This window comes from Mus musculus, chromosome 11 (assembly GCF_000001635.26).
Source record: "Mus musculus strain C57BL/6J chromosome 11, GRCm38.p6 C57BL/6J".
NCBI lineage: Eukaryota > Metazoa > Chordata > Mammalia > Rodentia > Muridae > Mus > Mus musculus.
In genome coordinates, this window is record NC_000077.6 from 98,516,075 (window position 1) to 98,533,195 (window position 17,121).

Sequence of the window (17,121 nt, forward strand, 5' to 3'; positions counted from 1 at the left end):
ATAAGATCCCTCAATGCCAGAGCAGCAAGAATACAGGAAATATGAAAATAAAGGCTGACACCCTGAGTTTGATCGCGAGCGAAGTGACTCCCATGGGGTGTCTTCTGACCTTCACAGACACTTCTACCTCCAATAAAAATAAATAAAAATTTAAAAATAATTGAATTGCTGTCTAATCAGTTACGTCTGGAGAACTGGCTGTTGGGAGATACCCCCAACTTCGGACACTTGTTATTTTTATAATGAAACACGGTAAAACAAGCATTTCATTTTGCGTTGCTTGAGACAGGGTCTGAATACATTGTTCTGGATACATAGCCCAGAATGGTCTTATGTCATGCTTGTCCTACCTCAGCTCCATAAGAGCTGGGGTCATACACGTGTGCCACCAAATCCGGCCAACATATAGTAAAGTTAGTATAATGTGAACAATGAATAAGTATCTTAAATTCTCAAAATATTGGTGTAATGCATGTGACTGTGTGTGTGTGTGTGTCTGTATGCCGAGTGAGCACAAGTGCCCATAGACACCATAAGGTCACCTGGAGTTACTGGTTATAGCGAGTCACCTGACATGGGCGGTGGGAGCCAACCTAGGACCCTGGCAGAGCAGCAGGAGTGCTTAACTGCTGAGCCATCTCCCCCCAACCCCAATATCCGTGTTCTCATGTAACAAGCTATTAAACGCAAATATACGTGAATCGGACAAATTTGAGTTGATTCCACATCCACTGTTTCTGTCACCATGAGGCATGTACATGTGGAGCGTGGCTTACCTCCTGCATCTTCGTCTTCATTGGCTGGGGCTTCTCTACTGTCCACGTTTTCTATCTCATGAGGTTTGGGCAAGCTGTAGTCATTCAGAGCGTCTGGGCTCTCTGGAAGACAGAGGAGGTTGTAAGGATGCAGTCAGCTTGAAGAGGTTTGTAAAACCATGTGCTGAGTTTGACTTCACGGTCATCAGCAGTGATAGCCAGTGTTCCTCATCTAGTGCCCAGCCTCAGCATCCGGCTCTGACAAGTAGCGTCCACTTCACTCACCGCAGCAGCGGCAGATATGGAAGCTCTCAAAGCCTAGAACTGTGAATGAGGCGCATGCATCCCTCTGCCAGTCTGCATCCTTGTGAATAGTTCTTCCTACACCTACATTATAATGAACTCATGCTGCATCGACAGCAGCGCTCCTCAACCTCCCTAATGCCACAACCCTTTAGTAGAGTTCCCCATGTTGTGGTGATTAATCCCAACCATAAAATTATTTCATTACTGCTTCATGTAAATATCTGTGGACGGGTCACTCAACCCCAAAGGGCCCAAGATCCATGGGTTGAGAACCACTAGACAGGACTTCTGTCTTCATTGCTGTAACTCACAATATTCAGGAGAATGGTACATTCCCAACAAATATTAATGTGCTGGTTTAAGAGACACTGAGCCTGAACATAACTGATAGAGCTCAGTTTGGAAGAAATGCTTTCCTAAAAGGAAACCTAGAAACCTCTTTATGCCAAATCTATTTTCTATTGTATTTATATCATAAGTGTGATTCTACAAAAACAAAAAAAAAACAAAAAAACCTACAATGGAACCCAGGGTTGTTTGTTCATTAATTTCTTGGTACTTAAAAAACAAAACAAAACAGGATCTCCCTATGTAGCCCAGGCTAGCTTCACTATAGCCTGCACTGACCTGAATTCGTCAAGATCCTCCTGCTTAATCCTGGAGCATGAATCAGCAACCTGTGGCCCAAGGCCACGCCTGATCATCCCTGCTTTGTAGAGGTCCAGGGGGAAGGATGCTTTCAACATTTTCAAAGGTTATTAAAAACAACTCCTACAGCAAAGGACCCAGGAAAGAGATTATATCATGAATTCCTGAACCTTTTCCTGAAATGGTTGCTGACCACTGATTGAAAATGAAGCTTAGCTGAGTAGTGCTGACACATGCTTTAAATCCCAGTGCTTGGGAAGCAGAGGCAGGCAGATCTCTGTGGGTTCAAGGGCAGCCTGGTCTACAAATCAAGTTCCAGGACAACCAGTATTGTTACACAGAGAAACCTTGTCTTGAAACAAACAAACAAACAAACAAACAAAAAAAAAAACCCCAAGATGATGATGATAAAATGAAGTAAAGTTTAAGAATCAAAATCAAGCTTTATCAAAGCCAATTAGTTGAAAAAAAAATCAATGAAGTTAGTTGGAATGTAGTTTAACTATGTGGTATTGAAGTGTGTGTGTGTGTGTGTGTGTGTGTGTGTGTGTGTGTGTGAACTTACGTGTGTATGTCTCTAAGTGTGTGGAGGCTGGAGACTAATTTCTATCCCTCAGTGCTGGGGTTACAGGTACGTGAGGACACAGATGGCTTTATACAGTGTTGGGGTTCCAAATTCAGGCCCTTCTTTACCCACTGAGCTATCCCCCATCCCCGTTGCATTTTTATGATGCATCTTAAAGTATCTTTAAGGTGTTTAAGGAGGAAGTAACATATCAGCAAAGGGGCTGTATTAATTTTTCCCATTGCAGTTTTTACTATAAAAAGAACACTCTCCTTTCTTGAGTGCTCTTGGTTAAAGCATGCTTCGACAGCAGAGACCGGCATTACCTGTGGGCAGAGGCTGCTCCTCCGTGCTTTTCAGCTCCACAGTCGGTTGTATATCTAAAAAAGAAAGGGGTTTATGGGTATTGGCTACACAGGACACATTCCCACAGGTTGGAGTGTTTTGAATCTAATGAGGTTGGATAGCCCTGTAAAGCCTAGCTGCAGAATTCCTCTCGCAGGCAGAACACACTTCCTCATGCTCCCCCTAATGGCTCTGTAAGGAGAATGGAAGGAATTATCCAGGCAGCAGCAGCTCAGAGAACTCTCTTCCAGACCCACCTATACTAAGTGCGATGAGAAAAAGTGGGTCACGGGAGGCATGATGGTGTTCACCTTTAATCCCAGCACTCAGGGGGTAGTGGCAGGTGGATCTTAGTGAGTTAAGGCCAGTCTGGTCTACACATCAAGTTCTAGATCAGCCACAGCTACATAGTGAGACTCTATTTAAAATTTTACACTAAATAAAATTTAAAGGCAGGGTATTGCAGAAAGGATTTTAGATATACTTTTTTCCATAGGTGTGTGTGTGTATCATCACAAACATTACTAAATTGTATATTTTTATAAGATTTGAAGGTAAGGTTTATATGCAAGCAATTGTGTTTGTAAATCCCAGGACCCAGGAGTCTGAGGACTGTGGGTTCCAGTGCAGACTGGGCTACATAATGAGACTCCATGGGGAAGGGATGGGAGGAAGAAGGGGAGGGGAAAAGGAAGGGAGGGGAGGGGAGGGGAGGGGAGGGGAGAGGGAGAGAAGCAGTGGGAAGAAAGATATACAGGACAGAGGGTGATTATCACCCCAGAAGGGGGTCCCCATGAACCATTCCCATCAGTGTACACACTCACGCACGCACATGCTGCCTCCAGAAACAACAGCTTCCATTGTAGCTTTTCTATAGTTTTAGCTTATTCTAAAACTTTGTGAAAACGGAATTATACAGAGAGATGATGCAAATCCTTTTGTCTAAGGCTTCTTTTAACTTAATGTTTTGGAATCCATGCATTTAGTGGTGATTCTCATTAGTTTTGTTTTTTAAAGTGATATTGCACTATATGAATCCACCACTTACCTACTCTCCTGTCGAGGAATATTTAAACTATGTCTAATTTTGCTGCTGTTGTTTGTTTATTTGTTTGTTTGTTTGTTTGTTATGTCTCACTATGTAACCCTGGCCTGCTTGGAACTCACTACATACACATGTCTAGCCTTGAACTCCTAGAAATCTATCTACTTTTGCCTCCTGGGATTAAAGCCCAGCTGTTTCTAGGTTTCCTTATTATAAATAAAACTTTTTTTTTATTATTTGTAAAAAGTAGACTTGCGGCTGGAGAGGTTACTCAGCAGATGAGAGCATTTCTGCTCTTGCAGAGGACCTGGGTTCAGATCCCAGCACCCACACGGCAGCTGACAACTGCCTGCAAGGCCAGTTCCAGAGGATGTGATGTCCCCTCTACAGCACTCTGAGGGCAGGAGGCACAGGTGTAAACACATACATGCAGGCAAAACACTCATACACATAAAATAAATAGATCTTTAAAAATTTTTAACAGTGAGCTTGAGTTTGAAGATAGTCTTAAGTTTATTGGAAAATTATGAAATCAAGTGCAAAAGGCTCCCACTTTCTCCACATCGAACCTCTCCTCTTAATCAATACCTTATTGTTCCTGTGGGACATCTGCTGTAACTCACGGTCAGATATCCATTCATTGTACTAAGAATCCAGATTTCCTTCCTTTCCGTCCAGTGCTGGTTGGCATTAGTTTAGTTACCGTGTCCCTTAGGTTCCTCTTGGTTAGTTAGTGTCTCAGGCTTTCCTTCTTCGGGTGACCTTGACAGTTTTGAGTGACAGTCAGGTATTTCAGAGGCTGTCCCTCAGCTGGGAGGTGTTTGTTTTTCTCATGAGTAGACTGTGGTATGGCGATCCGTGTAAAAAAAAGCCTTTCAGGAGCCATTGGCTTTCCGATTTCTTGAGTAAACACCCAGGTGTCGAGTTACTGGGTCATGGAGTAGGTATATGTTTAGTTTTAATAGAAACTGCCAGAACTTGTTCAAAAGCGGTTGTGCCATCAGCAAAATATGCGTTCTGCCTGTTGCTCTGCGTCCTCACCCGTGTGCATTTCATTGACTTCACGGTGAGATAAATTCCTGAGATTATGTTTCTGACACTCCTGGGACACATCCCTGCCTGGTTATGACGTTAACCACTGTGGTGTGTACTGAGGACCCCACCACTAGCCAGCTTATTAAGGATTTGTGAGTTTATGTCTGGATGGTTTAGGCCTGTACTTTATAAAATTTCTTTGTTATACTTTTCTTTTGTTGTTTTTGTTGCATTCCCTCTTATTATTATTATTTTTTTAAAATCATGTCAAACTGACTATGTTTCCTCTCAAATGTTTATTGTAACATATTTAAACAGATAATCCCGTATTTTAAACAGATACAGGCCAATTCAGACTTTTATCCCATTTGTTTTGGTGAGTTTTACTTTTCAAAGGTTTTGCGTACTTTTTCTAATGTTCTAATTTCTTGGAGTGAGATTCCTGTGGTCCCACCCCCCCCCCAACCCCTGCCCCCCCACCCCCACCCACCCTGACATCTCTTTGTTTTCCTGCAGGAGCTACAGTCAGGCACTCTTGTCTCAGTTTCCATTTTGATAATCTACAGTAGCCTTTCCTTGTTAGGGACACTCATCTCCTCAAAAAACCAACTTCTGATTTAGATCATTTTCTCTGCGTTTTCTCTGCCCATCAGAACTTCTCCCTGTCGCTTACTTTGGGTTGAATTTGCCCTTCCTTTTTTAGCCTATTAAGGCGAAACTATGGTAAACTGCTTTAATTCCTGCACTGTAATTGTGAATACCTAGGCTATACATTGTCCCCTGAGGTTTATTCTTGCCCCAACTTAGGAATTTGACTCTTTACCCTCACTGTAACTTAGTTACAATCTCCTTGGGACTTCTTCAGGCCATTGGTGGCTTTATTTAAACTTTGTTTAATTTGTAGACATTTAGCAGAATCTGAGCTCTCTGCTCTTTCACATTTATTGATTTCTGGGCAAGAGATGTAACTCCATGGCAGACCATGTGCATGGTCCAGGGTTCAATTCCCTTTTTTGCAAAAAGGGAAACACAAAGCAAAAAGTAAAAAAGATTCTTTTAATTCTACTCTACTACAGTCTTTAAAAAGCCTATGATTTCGGTCCATTTCTTTATTTATTTCAGGATGGGTTTTGTTTCGGTTTTTGTTTTTGTTGTTGTTATTTTTGCTTTTATGTTTTGTTTTGTTTTGTTTTGTTTTGTTTTTTGAGACAGGATTTCTCTGTGTAGCCCTGGCTGTCCTGAAACTCTCTGTAGACCAGACTGGCCTTGAACTCACAGAGACCTGCCTGCTTCTACCTCCCAAGTGCTGGGATTAAAGGTACGGGCTGCTACCACCCAGCTTGTTTTTGTTTTTGAGACTCTAGGTGGCCTAGAGTGTGTTATGTAGACCAGGTGACCTTGAACTCACAAAAATCTGCCTGCCTCTGCCCACCAAGCCCTGGAATTAATCTCCCCAAATTTCTGGGCTTTTATAGTTATGAAGGTTTGTTTTCTTGGGAAGAAGATGTGATATGTTGTTGGAAAAACACATTGCTCTGTGACTGGGTGAACTGGCTGTTGAATGTCAATGAGACTAAAGTGACTGACAGTACCATTCACGCCTTCTGAGACTGTACTTCTAGCTAGCTGGCTGTCTAAGCTGCTCAAGGAAGACTCTTAAATTCCCCAAACGCTATTATTCGTCTGTCTGTTTCTGCCTGTTCTAGAGGCTGGAACACACATCTTCAGTTTTCCACAGTTGGCTTCCTAACGAAGTTAGACCAGCTCACCAGCTCACAGCGGCTGGCAGCCATTTTAACCCTTTTTTTCTGCTCTGCACCCTTTACACTCTGGTTGTTATGTGTTATATCTAAATATATCACAAACGTCACCAGACAATGCCATTAAATTTTGCTGTAGATAGTCACATTTTATTTTACAGTAATCGAGAGGAGATTTTACTTCAGCTTTACCCACACAGTTAACCTTTCTTGTGCTTTTTATTTCCTTTTTCATGAATGTCTGGTTCTTGTCTAACAGAAATTCGCCTACAGCTTAAAGCTTTGGCTAATACAGTAACAGTAGTCAACTACTCTAAGTATGGGAACAGTTTCTTGTAACTTTCATGTATTTGGCTACACCCTTACTTTATTTTCGGGGTTAAATTTTATTTGGGGTCTGGAAAGGTGGCTCCATGGTTAAGAACACTGGGTGCTCTTCCAGAGGACCTGTATTCAATTCCCAGCTCCCACATGGCAGCTCACAATCATCTATGACTCCAGTTCTAGGACATCCAACGCCCTCTCGTGACTTCCCTAGGCACCAGACACATATGTGGTGCACACACACTCATGTAGGCAAAACATCCATACACATAAAATAAAAATAACTAAAACATTTTTAAAAGAAATACTATTAGGTACAGAACACTGATTGCAGGTATGCCACCTTTAATCCCAGCACTCGGGAGTCAGCGATAGGAAACTCTCTAAATTCAAGGCCAGTTTGGCCTACATAATGAGCTATAGGCCAGCCAAGTCAACACCGTGAGACCCTGTTGTGAATATATGTTTCTGGATTGAGCCAGGCACAGCAGCTCACACCTATCATCTCAGTACTCCCAAAAACAGAGCAGGAGGATTGCCCTGAGTTAGAAGCTTGGAGTATATAGTAAGTTCCAGGCCTGCCTGCACTACTCAGTGAAACCTAAAACCAAACCAAAAACGGAATCTTAGCTTTGCAGGTTTTTCACCCCACCCCTCCGCCCCCCTTCTTCTATCCCCTTAAAGACAGCATGAATTCTGGATTCTACAGTTTCCGGTGAAGAGTCGGTGGTATATTCTTGCTTCTGTTCTTTTTTCAGTACTTCTTTGAATATCCCCCCTTTACCTTGACTTACAGCCATTGACCACGACAGGACTTTTATTTGCATTCTCCTACTTGAACTCTTCAATAAAGTGAGGGCTTTCAACAAACCAAAATGTTCTCGAGGGCAGCTCTCCACATACCTCTCTGATGTTCTGTTTTTCTTCTAGGACTTCGATTACAAGTACGTTAGATATTTCCAAATTTCCCACACCTCCCTTGACACTGCTCTTTCTCATCCTAGTGATTTCACCTCTAACACTCACAGTGAATGATATATATTGTTCTCAGACTGTGACTATGTAGCCCAGGTTGGCCTGAAACTTGCTTTGCTTTGTGGTTTAGACAAGCCTTGAATTCATCCTCCTCCTGCCTCTGCCTTCTTAGTGTTGGGACCTCAGGGACATACCACAAGATCCCAGTCACTCTTAAATTATCTTAATTTGCTGTTAAGTCCATCCATAGAGTTTCTTGAAGATTTTAATTCTAGAAATTTTATTTTTGTTATAGCTTCTTTTCCAACATTTCCCATGTGTTAATTCATTGCGTGTGTTTTTTCCTTTACATCTTTCAAATACTCACAGTTGTATTAGATTCTCCCCAATATCTTCCCAACATCCCTGTACCATCTGAGCCCAGTCATCAATAGTTTTTCTTTCCCTGGAGGAAGTAATACATTGTCTTGCTTCTTCGTATGACACAACAATTTTAGATTGTATTCTGGACATTATAAATGCTATGTTGCAGAAATCCTACATTCTCTTATATTTCTCTTAACTATGTAGGAATGGGGGTGGGTTAATTGTGGTTGTTTTCAGTTTATAAAACATGTAGTTGACTTATCTGGGTTCAAGTTCTATTTCTCCCTCTTCACCTGGGGTAAGCAGCAGCCAGAATGACCAACAGCACCATAGAGATTTTATAATTCCAAGGATACCTGAATGAGCTGGTCACCCAGAGGAAACATAAATTTCATAGTTCAGCTTCAGATGGGGTATCGTGCAAACATGCACAAGCACATACATATGCACGCACATATGCACACACAGACCCACACACATGCACACACACTCTTCCAGAATCAACCAGACATTTCATACTTCCCTTTTGGCTTTTTCCATATCAGAGTTCTTCCCATTTTTTCTAATTGCGGATGGTTTTTCATTGTTGTTGTTATTATTGTTGTGGTTTTAACTAAGTTTGTAGATTCTGGATTCAAGCTTTCATCATTCAGAGGTTTAAGACGGAGGCTGTTTCTAATGTCTTCAGGTGATAGATTTTTTTTTAATTACATGTATAGAATCTGTAAGTTGTTTTCTCTGGGAATAAGGGTTTGGTAGCTCCTGTGTAGCTGAAAATTTTTGAGATCTGCTTTTACTTGCATGGTAATGGTTTATGCAAAACTGCTCAGGACAATACTGATTTCATATGTCATAGCATAGACGGTAATCAGGTTATGTTCCCGGTCGGTTTGAAAGATACAATCACTCTATATACATTCTATTCTAATTGGGAAAGCTCAGTATATCAGCCATTCCATGCTAGCAACAAAATATGAAGGCATAAGAAACACATGAATTTGAAAAATTTAAAAAAAAATCGCAGTTTGGCATGAGGTATCAGAACCAAAGCCCTTGGGAGGCACGGGTGGGGGTGGGTGGTATCAAGGGTTCAAGGTCATTCTCTGACAGCTGTGAAACCTTCACGTGCACACTGAAGATTCTCAGCGTGGGGGGGAGGGGAACACAAAGCTAGTTCAAAGGTTTCATGAGCAACTGTCATATAGAATGAACATCTTTTAGTTAAATATAGCAAGATAGCCTTTGATTTGGTGGCTGCAATGCAAAAGGCTGTGTTTCCCTTGAACCTTTAAAACCCTTTAAAATAGGTCTCAATAATATTTAATGGAAACTCTGGCTTGTCTATGAGTGCTAGAGCCCTTGGCTTACATATGGAAGGGTCTGGGGTCTAGCCTCAAAAGGAATGTATTAATACTGAATATGTAAGCTGGTTGTGTTGGAACTGAAGGCATAGACACAAACCCATGACTACTACTAAATATAAAACACACATATAAATGTATGACATGAATACTCAGAAACAAATACAGCCCTCTTTGCCAATATCATCTGGAAAGAGAAGCACAGACAGCTCCCAGCCTCTGACAGAACATCCAAATATTATTCTCCTCTTAAAGGAACCAGGCTCCCTGGAGAAACAGCTCATGTCAGGGAAAGAACAAGATGGGTTGGAAACATTGTTCTATGCCAGAAGGCAAGAAAGAGATCATAGAAGGAAGAGAATGTCTTTGGGCACAGAAGTCATCACTAAAGAGTTTCCTCTACCCAACTGGCATTAGTGAGCATTGAAATAAACAGTGCTGGACCATAAGCTGTTGAAAATCTGATGAAGGGGCCGGAGAACACTTGTTACTCTAGCAGAGGACCTGGTTTCAGTTCCTAGCACCCACATGGTGCCTCATAACCCATTTCTAACTTAAGTCCAATGGGGTTCAATGCCTTCTTCTGAACCTGTGAAGACCAGGCATGCACATGATGCACATGATGCACATATATGCATGCAGGCAAAACACTCATGCACATAAAATAAAATAAAATAAAATAAAATAAAATAAAATAAAATAAAATAAAATGAAATGAAATAAAATAAACACATCATCTAATTAGTTAAAAAAGTAAGTCTGAAGATAAATAGACTATTTATATAGTTTCAAAATACTTGTGAATTAGTTTGATTTATGTGTATGTGTCTGAGTTAGTGGATTCCATGTGTGTGATCGGGGGTGCCAGGGGTGTCCAGAAGAGGGTGTCTGATTCCTCGGAGCTGGAGTTATAGGTGATGAGAAGCCACTTAATATGTGCTAAGAACTGAACTCAGGTCCTCTGGAAGAGCAACAGGTGCTCTTAAGAGCTAAGCCATCTCTCCAGGTCCCCAGAGTACTTCTTTTCAATGCTTAAAACCATAGAAGTGAAAGAATAGCTATATAGTGGCAAAGCCTGGTTGACACAAAGTCACATTTCATGTCCCTGAAGTCACACGTGAAGTCACACGTGATCAACTATGGTGGACACCCTAATTCTTACAGAGCAGGAGTCATGCCATGAGGGATCAACCTAACTTGAGAGAGAGCTTACAAAGTAACTGGCTGACAATCCTGGGAAGTGCCAAAGTCGTGACAGCAAGAGGGACTGTTCTAGACTGCAAGTAGAGATGTGACGGGGACCACGAGTGCTCTGGACTAAATCCTCTCGTGGGAAAGAGTATTACAGACACAATCAGAACACTGATGGGGCAGGGGATAAATTGGTAGTAATTTACCAATGTTCATTTCCTGGTTTCGCTGGCTGTACTGTGGTTTTATGCCTGAGATAGGACCTACACTTTAAAGAGCTCAAAGTGATAAAAGTGATACGGATCAACTCAGCAACTTATGCTCACATTTTCCGAAAAAAAAAAAAGTACTTTTTGCACTATACTGCAACTTTTCTGTGAGTTTGATAGTATTTTTTTCTTTAATTGTAAAAGGGGGGCTGAGGGGGAAGCTGGCTGCAAAACTTTCAACTGTGCTGGGAGGATTCTTAAAGGGAACAAAGGAAAGGCAGTTCAAAGGCCTGCGAGCAACCGTCTTGTGGCAACATCTTTTAGTTACATGCAACAAAGTCACTTTGGGTTTGGTTTGGTGGTCTAAAGGCAAAAAGTCCTGGTCCCGGGACCTTTTAAGCTCCCTGGCGATGACATTTAAATTGGTGTCAACACTTTTCAGATAGCTTGTGTGTACAACAGCAGCAAAGATAACTGGGTGCAGCTCTAAAAAGAAGAGGGAGGTTTCGACTGCCTTAGCACTAGTAACTTCAGAGAAATTCAAACAGCCTATACTAGACCACAGAGAAGGTTTTCCCAGGTTAGTAGGCATAGATGCCCAAAGGCGTCCAGAAAAAAGGGTATTGGAGCCCCTGGAGTTGGAGCTCTAGGAGGATGTGAGCCATTCCGAGTAGGTGCTAGGAATCGAACTCTGGTCCACTGAGCCATCTCCAGGTCTGATTGTAATTTTCTCGTCTTAACATTTGCCTCCTAAGTAGCAAACTTTGCAGAGGTCAGCACTAATCTATGATTGAGACAGTGGATGAATCCCCCGGGGTAACAACACTAAAGATGTTTCTCTTCTTGCTTCTCCCGGCAGTTTACTCTTGTTAGTGATTTATGGCTATATTAGCAATTTCAGTTGTCTCTTTCCATGAGTACTGAAGACAGGCCTCCATTGCATTATGGAAGATGACAATTTCATAACATGTTTCCCCTTCTATTTTATTTTGGTAGGATTGGGGATTGAACCCAGTGACTCACATATGCTAAACAAATTCTCTACCCCTGTATACCCAGCCCTGAAGATGACAGCTTCCATTTTTTTATCCCTTTTGATTATCTTTTCACTGCCAAAGATGACACACAAGAATTTTCATCTTTTAAAGAATTTTCAAGATACCAACATTTTTCTGTATTTATATCACGACTGTGATAGATTACAAATAAATTTTAAACCTAGAAATGACAGAGGTCTGGCTAGGATATCAGAATTTATATCTAAGCTTTGAACTCTTTACTTACAACAAAAGCCAAATACCCGAATTTACAACCAAAATGTGTGAGCAGATTTTACTCAGATGGCTATACACTTGCCTCTATTGCCTAAGAGTATTAAATAGTCACCACCCACTTAGGGAATTCTCCTCTTCAGGGATCAGATTTCCAGTCACTTGGTTTACTTAGTAGAAGATGCGGATGCTAAGGAGAACAGAATGGCAAACCAGATAGAACTTGTCCTAAAGTGCTCAATGCGAGCCGCGCTCAGCCCTCAACCACACAGGCAATACCTCAATGCCAGCCTTTAGTTGTCCTCACGATGGTAAAACGACACTCTTATGCCCAAGCCCCTTTTAAAATATTAGTTTCTCTTATCTAAAATGTCCACTTTTGCTTTCTGGATAAATCTTGGAAATTTAATTAATACTTTGGACCGTAATTATGGAGGCTAGCATTTCTGTAAAGCCCTCTGACAGGCCTCATAGCCAACACCACAGGCATTCCTGATATGTCACCAGAGGATGAAAAGTGACCCTAAGAGCAAAAAACCATGAGGTGATGTCTTTAGCAGGTCATCAATCCTCCCTGTCACCTGGTGCTTGCATGTCCTTGAACATTCTCTCACGGTACAGTCTCTTTCCAACAACACTGAGGTCTTCATCATTTGTGTGTTTGTGCCCTTCCTTAAAAACATCTAAAATGCCCACTTAAGGTCTTAAGGTCCTGGTTCGGTTTGGGGGTTCATGCAGGTAAGCCATTACTCAGGTGCTACCTCTCAGTCCCCTGACCACAATGAGTGCTTGCTTATGGAACCATTTTTGTTGGTACCTGATCTTTCAGATAAAAAGGGTGTGAGGAGGCTCAAGCATTGAGCTAAGTCAGACAGCGAGGGTTCTTTTCACCCAGTGCCACTACTGCTGTATGGGAGCAATGGCATTTACAGCTGTACCCATTTTACAGACAAGATTCAGACACAGGAGCCAGGCGTGGTGGTGCACACCTCTAATCCCCTGCACTCGGGAGCCAGGGACAGGTGAATCTCCGAGTTCAAGGCCAGTCTGTCCACAGAGTGAGTGTCACTGTTTTTTGGGGGGAGGGGGACCTTAATCCATGCTTTTCAATGCTCCCTGTGTGGGTTACAATTTTCAAAGGCCACACTGAGCAGTGACCTCCAGGTCCTAATGCTTTCAAACATCTCAGGTGGCTGAGTGTGCATTACTGCAGATGGAGGCGAGAGGAGAAAGGAAAAGAACACATCAAAAAGCTAGGGACTCCCTCCAATCAGGAAACTCTTCCTTCCCTGAGTCCCAGGACTAAGGGCAAACGATTAAGAAATATGAAATCTTTTTAAAGAAAAACAGATAGATTGCAGCCACGGTAGCTGTTCGCCTTATCCTGCCCTTTTATAAAAAGTATTCAATATTCCCCTAAAATAAGGATCTAATGGAGAACTACACTACGGGCCCCAGAAGAACTGCAGACAATTATTAATAAAATAACAAGCTGGTTGTCCAGTGTTATTTTTCCTGTGAAGTCAGTTACCCTAAATATGACTATTTATGTATTTCTAGTTTACCATTTGTTTTTACTAATTTCTTGGATGTCACATGCCACCAAATGAATATGAAAAAAATTGGAAAGAATGGGCATTTCCTGTCATGCCAATTAAAGGAAAATATTCTCGCTTAAATGATTGAGCCCACTGTGTTCAAACTGAGGCTTTTGTGTCCTAACTGTAAAATGCCTGGTTCCACTGTCACAGCATAACTTAAAGTATGTCTGGCTGAGCATGGTAGCAAGTGCCTGTAATACTAGCATCTGGGACATAGAGCCAGAGGCATCAACAGTTCGCAGTCAGCCTCAACTGCATTGCCAGTTCAAGGTCAGCCTGGGAGAAACAGTGAGATCTGGTCTCAAGAAAAGAAAAAAAAACTCAAAGGAAAGCTACACTATCTTTGAAACAGTGCTCCATTTAACACTACTATTTTTCATTAAACATTTGTACAGGAAATGATGAGCATACCTTTAGCCTACTGGACTCCATTAGAGCTCTAAGGTTCTTGCATGCTCAAACTTTTCCTGTGTGAATACATGAGACCGGGCTGGCTGTGGTGCTGGATGCCTGTGATCTCAGTACTCAGGAGGCAAAAACAGGCAGATCTCGATAAGTTCCAGGACAGCCTAGCCTACACGGAGAGTTCCAGGCCATCCAGGACTACATAGCAAGACTCTATCTAAAACAAATAATAAAGTTGTGAGATACGAATTATGTTGTATGTTATGTGTTGCCACTAAACATATAAATATAAAAACGGAATGAAATAGGAATTCTCCTCATCAAATAAAGGAGTATGTTAGTTACAGAAGAGAAGAAAATATTTACATCTGACAAGTTACACACTTCTAAACATTAAAAAAAAAATCACAGACTTGGGCTAGAGATCTAGATTAGTATAGTGCTTGCGAGCTCTCACAAGGCCATGGGTTCAGTCTCCAGCACCCCATAAATCGGGTGTAGTGGCTTGTACCTACAACCCAAGCGTTTGGAGATGGAAGCAGGAAGGATCAAGAGTTCAAGGTCATCCTTGGCTACATAAGCAATTTGAAAAGTCGGCCTAAGGTATGTGAGCCCTTATCAAAAAGAAAGAAAGGGAGGGAGGGAGGGAGGGAGGGAGGGAGAGAGAGAGAGAGAGAGAGAGAGAGAGAGAGAGAGAGAGAGAGAGAGAGAAGAAGGAAAAGGAGAAAAGAAAAAGAAGAAAGAGAAAAAGGAAAAGAAAAAAAAGAAAAGGAAAAAGAAAAGGAAAAGGAAAAGAAAAAGAAAAAGAAAAAGAAAAAGAAAAAGAAAAAGAAAAAGAAAAAGAAAAAGAAAAAGAAAAAGAAAAAGAAAAAGAAAAAGAAAAAGCCCACAATCTTGTTGAGTTAAAAATTCAGAGGAGCAGTGAACTGGCTCAGTGGGTAAAGGCACTTGCCACCAAGTCTGAGGACCAGAGTTGGATCCCTGGGACACACATAGTGGAAGGAGATAAATGACTCCTGAAAGCTGTCCTCTGACCTCCACACACATGCTATGACATGACATGCACCCCTCTCCACATTCATCCATCCATCCATCCATCCATGCATACATCCATACATACAAACATACATACGTATAATTTAAAAATAGATAAGCCAGAAACAAATGAATTTCAGGAAAGAAGATATCTGAGCAACCAATAAACATTTTTTTAAAATACCCAAAAATCCTACTCAAAAGAAAAATGCAAAAGAAAACCACAAGGAGCTACTAAAACACACACCAGAATGTCTCAAAAGTAAAAAGATGGCTGGCAATAGTGAGTGTCACTGAGAGGTGAGACAGGTGGGACTCTGACATTGGCAGTAAGAGGGAGAATGGCTCCAACATCTTTGGAAACATTTGGTGGCCTGTGCCAAAGCTAAACAAACACACAATGTATTACCCAGAAATATTAGGTCTAGGAACATATCAAAGAGGCATGAGTTTATTTACCCAGAAAAGATATATATACGTATCAAATATACATCACCAAAGATGGATTAATAAGTTGTTGTATATTTCCATTTTATATTATGCAATAATAAAAGATGTTGCTGTACTATAAATATAATACATATAGATCTTCAAAATATATGGAGAAAAAGAAGCCAGGAACAAAGAAAAAACATGTATTACATGAGTCTGTTCCAATGGAATCCAAACACAAATAACCCTCATCTATATGGTAGAAACCCAAACAGTGTTTAATGAGCATAGAGGGAGAACGTAACTATAGATCAGTGCAAGGAAATGTTTTTGGTATGATAAACAGTCCACCGTTTTGTTTTGTTTTGTTTTGTTTTGTTTTGTTTTGTTTTGTTTTGTTTTGTGACAGGGTTTCTCTGTATAGTCTTAGCTATCCTGGAACTTACTCTGTAGACCAGGCTGGCCTGAAACTCAAGAGATTTGCCTGCCTCTGCCTCCTGAGTGCTGAGATTAAAGGCATCCATCTGTCCCATCTTTTGATCTAGAAGGATGTGTGTGTGTGTGTGTGTGTGTGTGTGTGTGTGTGTGTGTGTGTGTGCGTGCGAGTGCGCGCACGCACGCACACAAATGTATGTAACTATGTATGCATATATGTATATATAAAATGTGTGTGTGTACACTTTATTGTAGGTTAATTTAAAAAAATCATTGAAGGGCCAACAAGATGGCTCAGCAGGTAAAGGTGTCTTCCTGCCACGCCCGATGAGCTGAGTTTGAGCCCATATCGTGGACTCACACAGTGGCTGGAGAGAACCAACTCCCACAAGCACACCCACATAAATAAAATGTAAGTTTTAAAATGTCAAATCTACCACACAGGAAAACCTTGTCTTGAAAAAAAAAAAAAAAAAGACAACAACAAAATGTCAAATCCACTGAACCAAACAGCCTCAAATCTGGAAACTCGGGAATGGGGTTACAGGAGAAACTTCCCACTTTGAACAGAAAGTAGACTTTCAGGGCCTGGGAGATGATCCAGCTGTTCAACAGCATTTGGTGCTCTTGCAGAAGACTGGGGTTCAGTCCCCAGCACCCTGGTGGCTGCTCACAGCCATCTGTCACTCCAGTTCTAAGGGATCCAGCACCCTCCTCTGGCCTCTGCAGGCACCAGGCACACATGCAGGTTGATACGGCCATCCTGTGGCAAAACAGAATTCCTAGGAGGTTACAGCCAGCGCTGTTCAACCGTTATCAGTCAGCCACAGACAGAAATGTTTGCTGAGACAGCCCAAACTCCAAGACAGTCTGTGTTCCAAGAGAGGAAAGACTACAGAACCCCAGGTAGCTCCCCACAGCTACAACCATTTCCTCATTCCCACGCCCTCTATAAAAGGTCCAGGCCAGTTTCCCCTTGGTAGACTCTGCAGTCCTGTGAGAGAGGCTGCCCCTTGCCGTGTGTGCTTGACGTCAGACCCTGGTCTCTTTCCTGATC

At 41.7% G+C, this 17,121-nt stretch overlaps 1 protein-coding gene across 2 annotated transcripts in view; it reads right to left on the reverse strand.

Annotated features, from left to right (window-relative positions):
- The window catches only part of Ikzf3 (IKAROS family zinc finger 3), an 81,422-nt gene that overhangs the window by 51,465 nt on the left and 12,836 nt on the right, over positions 1-17,121 (reverse strand). Inside the window, exons 2-3 of one of the 2 annotated variants that reach the window (NM_011771.1) lie at positions 2,601-2,654; positions 777-878 (exon numbers count right to left, since the gene is read on the reverse strand). In NM_011771.1, the coding sequence (NP_035901.1) occupies positions 777-878; positions 2,601-2,654 (156 nt within the window). The remainder of the gene's footprint in view (positions 1-776; positions 879-2,600; positions 2,655-17,121) is intronic. The other variant, XM_006533204.4, reaches the window with a different exon arrangement.